The sequence below is a fragment of the Panthera tigris genome, chromosome B2 (assembly GCF_018350195.1).
Source record: "Panthera tigris isolate Pti1 chromosome B2, P.tigris_Pti1_mat1.1, whole genome shotgun sequence".
In the NCBI taxonomy this organism is placed as follows: Eukaryota; Metazoa; Chordata; class Mammalia; order Carnivora; family Felidae; genus Panthera; species Panthera tigris.
The window spans coordinates 2,770,627-2,778,546 of record NC_056664.1 but is presented as its reverse complement, the minus strand read 5'-3'; the positions used below and the strand labels follow the sequence as shown (position 1 = coordinate 2,778,546).

The window sequence follows — 7,920 nt, the reverse complement described above, 5'->3', positions numbered from 1 at the left end:
CTTGACAGCATTTCACAGGAATCAGTAAATATTCGGCAGATTCAATTATAACCTAAATAAAAAGGTGACATTGACACCATGAAGTAATTGTACGCTTATTCCCTCTTAATAAGGATCTAATCTCCAGGTCATGTTAGTTTCTTGTGTTTTTCCAATCATATCTTGGATACTGAACTCAGCCCTGGCTGTCACATTTCCAGAAGGTCATTGCCAACATTGAAGGTACGTGGAAGATGGTTGCAAGGTGATCATAGACTTGATAACCTTGTTATAGGGAGAATCATTAAGGGAAATTGAATGTCTTGACCTAAAGAAAATTTAGTTTAGTTCAAAACATTTAAATGGCTGTCATATGAAGAGAGATTAGATATGAAGTATATTCAATGAAGTTGAAATTCTTTTTCTTGTGAATTAGGAAGAAAATTCCTCCTTAATAAATGGATGATGATTAGAAGCTGGAATTTTCCAACAATGAAATAATTTGCATTACGTGTTTGAACAAATGATGAATGGCTTCTATAGCTGGGCAGAAGCTATTCTGATATCGGACTTGGTGGCTTATCTGTTCCTTAAAGGCCCCGACATTCAGGGGCTTTAGAAAATATCGATTCGGTGTTTGTTTTATTCTTACAGGTATACAGATGATGTGAAAGGAAGACCATGGAAAAATCCAATGACAGCTCAGAGTATGGTTTTATCTTAGTGGGCTTCTCTGATCGTCTGAGGCTGGAGCTGGTACTCTTCATGGTCAATTTCACTCTGTATTCAGTGGCTGTGTTGGGAAACTCAACCATAATCCTTGTGTGTATTTTAGACCCTCGACTTCATACCCCAATGTACTTCTTTCTGGCCAATCTCTCCTTTCTAGATCTCTGCTTCAGTACGAGCTGTATCCCGCAGATGCTGGTGAATCTCTGGGGCCCTGACAAGACCATCAGCTACGCTGGCTGTGCGGTCCAGCTCTTCTCCTTCCTCTGTGTGGGGAGCGTGGAGTGCATCCTCCTGGCCGTGATGGCCTACGACCGCTTCGCCGCGGTCTGCAGGCCCCTGCACTATCTGGTCATTGTGCACCCCCAGCTGTGTTTGCGACTGGTGGCCGTGGCCTGGGGGAGTGGACTGGCCAATGCCATCGTCATGTCCCCGCTCGCAATGACTCTGTCCAGATGTGGCCGGCGCAGGGTCAACCACTTCCTCTGTGAAATGCCAGCACTGATCAAGATGGCTTGTGTGGATGCCCGCGCGGTGGAAATGCTGGCCTTCACCTTCGCCATCCTCATCGTCCTCCTGCCCCTCGCTCTCATTCTCGTGTCCTACGGCCGCATCGCGGCAGCCGTGCTGAAGATCCAGTCGGCCGCTGGGCGCCGCAAGGCATTCAACACCTGCAGCTCCCACCTGACCGTGGTCTCTCTGTTCTACGGGAGCATCATCTACATGTACATGCAGCCCGGGAACAGCGCTTCCCAAGACCAGGGCAAGTTTCTCACCCTCTTCTACAACCTGGTCACCCCCATGCTGAACCCACTCATATACACCTTAAGGAACAAGGAGGTAAAAGGAGCGCTGAAAAGGGTCTTGGGGAGGCAACCATGAGCAGGAGCGACCATGTGCTGAGTTATGAAGCCGTAGGTGAAACATTTTTTTCCAAACACTGCCATTTACTTTGTGCTTGCGATCAATTCAGCCCATGCGTCACACACTTGGATTTTTAAAAATATGGGTAAATACTGGGATGCCTGGGTGGCTCAGGTGGTCTGACTTCAGCTCAGGTCATGATCTCACACTCCATGAGTTTGCACCCCGCGTCGGGAACTGTGTCGACAGCTCAGAGCCTGGAGCCTGCTTCGGATTCTGTGTCTCCCTCTCTCTCTGACCCTCCCCTGCTTATGCTCTGTCTCTGTCTCAAAAATAAATAAAAACATTAAAAAAATTTTTTAAAAATATGGGTAAATACCCTGAAGTGTATCCAGAGTCAGTAGCAATCAACCAGAGCCACACATAGTATGCAGCTACCTTAGCAAAATAATGTTTAGTAGAAAGAATGAAGTCTTGGAAGAGAGGTGAAAAGATTTTATTCAACTCAATTAATGAAGGAATCAGGCAAACATAGTGACCAATTAAAAAAAAAAAAGTCAAAAAGCACAAATTGGTAGGAAGAAGTGAAGGAGTGTCGGGGCACCTGGGTGGCTCGAGTCTTGATGTTGGCTCGGGTAGTGAGCTCACGGTCGTGAGGCTGTGAGATCGGGTCCTGTGTTGGGGTCCACGCCTAAGAGTCTGCTTAAGATTCTCTCTCCCTCTCCCTTTGCCCCTCCCCCATGTTCTCTCTCTCTAAAATAAATAAATAAATATATAAAAATAAAAGGGAAGGAATGTTGAAATGAATGTACAAATGGAGACAAAAACATTGCTGTGGGGAGAGAAGACAATTCAGCTTCTGCCTGACAGGACTGAATTCGCTTGTCACCGGCAAGGGTTACTTTGCACTGTTGTGAGTTCGCCGTAATTTACAATGTTGCGGAACACCGGCCACAGAATCAGAATCCAGTAAGCTCTAAAATCGGGACGATGCATAATTTTCTACGGAAGCATACATTTTTTCCCTACAAAATAAACCTTGTATCTTATTTACCTTGTAAAGCTAAGTATGCGGTCTCAAGCCTCCTATGAAAGCACGTAGGTGTTTTCATCCTGATTTTTTTCAGACGACAAAACTATGGTTTATAGATCCTGTGTGAATTAGCCCAGGTCACACGGGGGATGCGTGGCATTCAGAAGCGGTGTGTATAAGTCTCAACCTCTGCTGTTGTCTACCGCATGACACTGCTTTTGCTACACAGTGTAGACTGTGTGTACAGCCCCCCCCCCCATCCCCGTGCTTGCACAGTCGCACCAACATCCTGGATACCCCACACACCCTCCGAGAAAATTCTACCATTTCTCCCCCTTTTCCCATGCAAATCCCCCATCCAAATCTTCCCCATGCGCCAGTGGTCAGCTCGAATTAGCACCACATTTGTACAGTTATCTGAGTTTCTTGGATTTAAGAATGCCCTGGCCCTTCTTTTAACCTTCTGCATTTTTACACCTGGAAATACAGTTTTTCTAGTTAATACTATTATATTTATATGTCTCCTATTAGGCTGTCAATTCCCTGATTGTAAGGCTATTTTTTTAATCCTTCTTGGCATCATTCCAAGTATCAGGTTGTTATTAAAATGCCTCGCAGATAGTAAGCGATCAGTAATAGCTTGGGATGATTTTTCATCTTAGCTGATTAATCACATCCAGAAATAATTCCTTCACTGTATTAAAAACATTTTTTTTCAAGTTTTATTTATTTATTTTGAGAGAGAGAGCACGAGCAGGGGAGGGGCTCTGTCAGTGCAGAGTCTGATGCGGGGCTGAAACTCACGAACAGTGAGATCATGACCTGAGCCGAATCAGGAGTTGGATGCTTAACCAGTGGAGCCACCCAGGCACCCCAATCCTTCACTTTTTTAAAAATTTTTTTTTAATGTTTATTTATTTATTTTGAGAGACAGAGACAGAGCATGAGCAGGGGAGGAGCAGAGAGAGAGAGAGACAGAATCCCAAACAGCCTCCAGGCTCCGAGCTGTCAGCACAGAGCCCGACGCGGGGCTCGAACTCACAAACCGTGAGATCATGACCTGAGCCGAAGTCGGACGCTCAACCAACTGAGCCACCCAGGCGCCCCCCCAATCCTTCACTTTAATTGATACACCATTCTTCAAGATTACAAGTGGATCTGTCTCAGCAGACTGAGTTTACATCTGCTGTCAAATGTTTTATGCTGTTTTTCTCAATTCAGTATAAATTCTATGATGAGAGAGAAAATAATCCGTTGAGGAATTTCTACATATATCTAAAGTCATCCCCAACTTTTAGGTAACAAAACTTTTTTTTCCCCCCCTACATGGGAATCATTAACTCAAGGAGATTACCATGAATTCTGCCTTGGTCTAGAGGCTGTTTGGATGGTAACAACAGTTCAGATGGTAAACCTCTTCAGATTGACCTAAAAAAGCTATTTCTCCCCTCCTCATTAAAATTAGTCTCCCTTACAGTGCTCTCCCATTTCATTATTCCTTATTTGTTACTCATGTCCCATTATTAATCAATTAGTGAGACCAGTGCCTCGTGTTTTTAAAAAAGCTTCTGTAAATGTAAGCGCAACCACATATGTTCACAAGTTGTACATCTGTTGGAAAGTTAGAGGACCACCTTCGCGAATGCCAGTGGGAAGGATCATATTTACATAATGCTGAGTTTTACATTGAAAGTGGCAATTACTTTTAATCAAGGTATTGTAAGGGGTAGGTAAAAAACAAAACAAAACAAAAACGCCTTAAATAAGCATCCATTTTGCCTTTGGTGCCGAGGTGTAAACGCCACTTCTCAAGACACGAGAGACTGAGTTAAGGAACACCTAGAAGTCTACTCTTGTGACGGCACGGCTTCCCATGACGGGCGTTGCAGATCTGGTGGTTGACAGAAGAGCCTGCATTTCTATGCTGCTTTTTCTTCTGTATATCAGAAAACATCGATGGTAGCTTAATATCTTAAAATCTGTATATCAGAAAACATCGATGGCACACTTATTTTGCATAATCCGTATTTTACAGACTATTTGCCTTGACTTTGTTTATTGGGAGTGTACTTAAGACGGAATCAAAAAGAAAAAGGGTTATTTTGCTAGGAGAGGTCTAACATCAGCTAAAATAGTTTTTAGAGGTTATAACAGAGCAAATGTGAATGTGGGATGAGTGTCAAACACCCATTATAAAATAAATTCTATGGATTTTTCATGATGTAGGATCTCCCTTTATTACTGATATACTCCCTGGAGACATGCCCAGGGTTTTTCACAACCAACAACTTACTTTGTCTCTTACTGTGGCACCAAAGCAATTCTTCTGTTGGACTTCCAAAGTTTTTACTATCTTTAGAAGTGCTGTAAAAAAAAAAAAAAAAAAAAAAAAAAAAAAAGATAAATAAATTCAAGCTTCTTTTCACTGAAGTACTTTATTGTATTAGGGGATCAGGTTTTTTAAACTGCCACTCAAAGGAATGAATCCATAATATGAGAAAATCATTCATCATTATGAAGCTTATTAAAATAATATTTATCAACTTGCAAAGAAAGGAGGGCTCACAAAACTCCACAAAGACATAGGTGTTCACATCCCTTTTGTGTGAAATTAAATATCACAGTTGCAATTGATAGGAAAATTTAAATTAAAAGGCATATTTACTTTTTAAGTATAACAAATAACTTCCTGATTTCTTGTTAAAAATGCCCACATTTTCTTCTTTATGACTCTGAAGACAAATAAAAATTTTATTTTGCTTTGTGTAATTGATAATTTGCAAAATTCCAGGATTGACTGGCTATCTGAAAAGCAAAAATCTACCTCTATCATAATTTTTCTACCATATTTTTTCTGCCATAATTAAAAAAAAAAACAAAGTTTACTTATTGACTTTGAGAGAGAGAGAGCAAGCAGGAGAGGTGCAGGGAGAAGGAGAAAGAAAAAAAAATCCCAAGCGGTCTCCACACTGTGAGCACAGAGCCTGATGCAGGGCTCGAACCCACAACTGAGAGGTCATGATCTGAGCCAAAACCAAGAGTTGGACGCTTATCTGACTGAGCCACCCAGGCGCCCCTCTGCCATAATTTTTAGTGCATTGCCTACTGTTATTGCCATGCAAACTATGCCCTATGTTAGGAGAGTACGGCAGGCTTCTTAAAAAAGTCTTATGTGAAGAGCTCTAGTAAAGACAGTCATAGAAGAGTAAAATGAGGAATTTTATTATTCTATGGCATCAAACATGTACTTCCCCAAGATAACAAAGATGTCGAGTTCTTCTAAAAATTTAAAAAAAATTTTTTTAAGGTTTATTTTTGAGAGAAAGAGACAGAGCATGAGGGGGAGAGGGACCGAGAGAGAGGGAGACACAGAATTGGAAGCAGGCTCCAGGCTCTGAGTTGTCAACACAGAGCCTAATGCGGGGCTCGAACTCACAACTGTGAGATCATGACCTGAGCCGACGTCAGACGCTCAACCGACTGAGCCACCCAGGCACCCCTAAAAATTTTTAGTCAGATGATTTCTTAGGGACTTCCTGCAGGCGTCTTCATGAAAGCTCTAGATGGTCACCAGGCACCAGAAAATGTGCCCACCGAGGTCTGCCATTTCTTCTGACAAATGTTGTGGGAAAGGGGGTGCTGCTGTGCGGGTTTGAAGGTGCCACACGGCGGAGGCCATTCCTGTCCCCGGGGACTGCCTGCTGGGACTTGCTGTGGTGAAAACAAGCTGCGACTATATTCTTGGGACAGTCTTCTGACAAAGGTGACCTGTGACATCAGTATCAGTCAGGTCAAGGTGGTTGATAGTGTTCAGAACATACGTGTCTTCACTGGTTTATTTTTTGCCTAGTTCTATCACTTGCTGAGGAGGCACCAATATGTGTGTTATAATTTCCAGCCATGACTGTGCAATTGTCTATACCTCCTTTTAGTACTTAAAACAATGACACAGAGGATATGTTTATTCTTGTACAGGTGAATAACAACGTCGCATGACAGATTTTGGCAAAATAGCATAAATTTATTGCACTCAGTTGCTTATAACAACATATCACATATGTTTGAAATGCTTGTGCTGGTAGCATCCTGAACCCTGTGTAAAATATTACCTCTAGCCCAAATTCTTTCGAGGCTGACCAAATTAATTGCATCGAGGGAGGAATTATCTATCTGTTTGGATACACAGATGGAAATGTCTGGCCACGTTGGTGCAGAAATCCTTTAAGACTGTGAAGAAACAATACAGTTGACTGTTGAAGAGTGTGAGGCTTAGGAGCACTGAGCCCCTGACAGAGTTGAAAATCTGCATATAACTTTTGACTCCCCAGCAAAGCTGACTGCTAACAGTCTGCTATTGACCAGAAGCCTTGCCAATAACACAAACAGTCCATTAACGCATATTTTGTATCTTAGGTGTATTGTGTACTTATCCTCACAATAAAGTCAGCGAGAGAAAAGAAAGTGTGATTAAGGAAATCATAAGGAAGAGAAAACACATTTGCAGGACTGTCCTGTATTTGTTGAAAAAAATCCGTGTATAAATGAACCCACACAACTCAAACCTGTGTTGTTCAGGGGTCACTGTATAAAGATTTCATCATTCTAGCATTTTCTGACTTAGAAGTGTAATCTGCACATTATGCCTCAAAATGATATTCAGGTCACTGCAAATGATCAGTCCAGATGGAATTAGCCTTATATTTGATTTAAACATCTTTTTAAAAACATTTTTTAAGGTTTATTTTTATTCATTTATTTATTTTTGAGAGAGAGAGAGACAGAGCCTGAGCAGGTGAGGGGCAGAGAGAGAGGGAGACACAGAATCCAAAGCAGACTCCAGGCTCTGAGCTGGCAGCACAGAGCCCAGCACGGGACTCAAACCCAGGAACCGTGAGATCGTGACCTGAGCCGAAGTCGGACGCTTAGCCAACTGAGCCACCCAGGCGCCCCTGATTTAAACATGTTTTGATTAAACTGTCTAAACGCTTCAGTTTATTATTTTTTTTACATTTTTATTTTAATTCCAATTAATTAACATACAGTAAACACCTCAGTGTGATTCTTTGTATGCAGTGATTTCCTTTTCATAGAATATCCATGAAATTATCAAATGCCCCAGAAATGAAGAAAACTTTTTTGCTTCTGAATAGACTCTTGTCATTAATTTCTCATGGTGTATACAGTCATTGTTAGCATCCAGATTTAGCCCTGGTTTCAGAAAATACCCCTTTTCTTTCCATTCTAGCCCTTAACTTTTATTTTCCTTCAATCGGGAGCAGCGGACAGAGCATAGACCATTTCGTTCCTGCAAGTCA

At 42.0% G+C, this 7,920-nt stretch overlaps 1 protein-coding gene across 1 annotated transcript; it reads left to right on the top strand.

The window, feature by feature from the left end:
- Positions 1–660: 660 nt before the first annotated feature.
- Positions 661–7,422, top strand: LOC102963232 (putative olfactory receptor 2W6; the record flags this gene model as incomplete). The annotated part of the gene is made up of 2 exons (XM_007074480.2): positions 661–1,580; positions 7,413–7,422. Coding segments are annotated over exons 1-2 (930 nt in total), but the record flags the coding sequence as incomplete, so codon positions are not given.
- Positions 7,423–7,920: the final 498 nt, after the last annotated feature.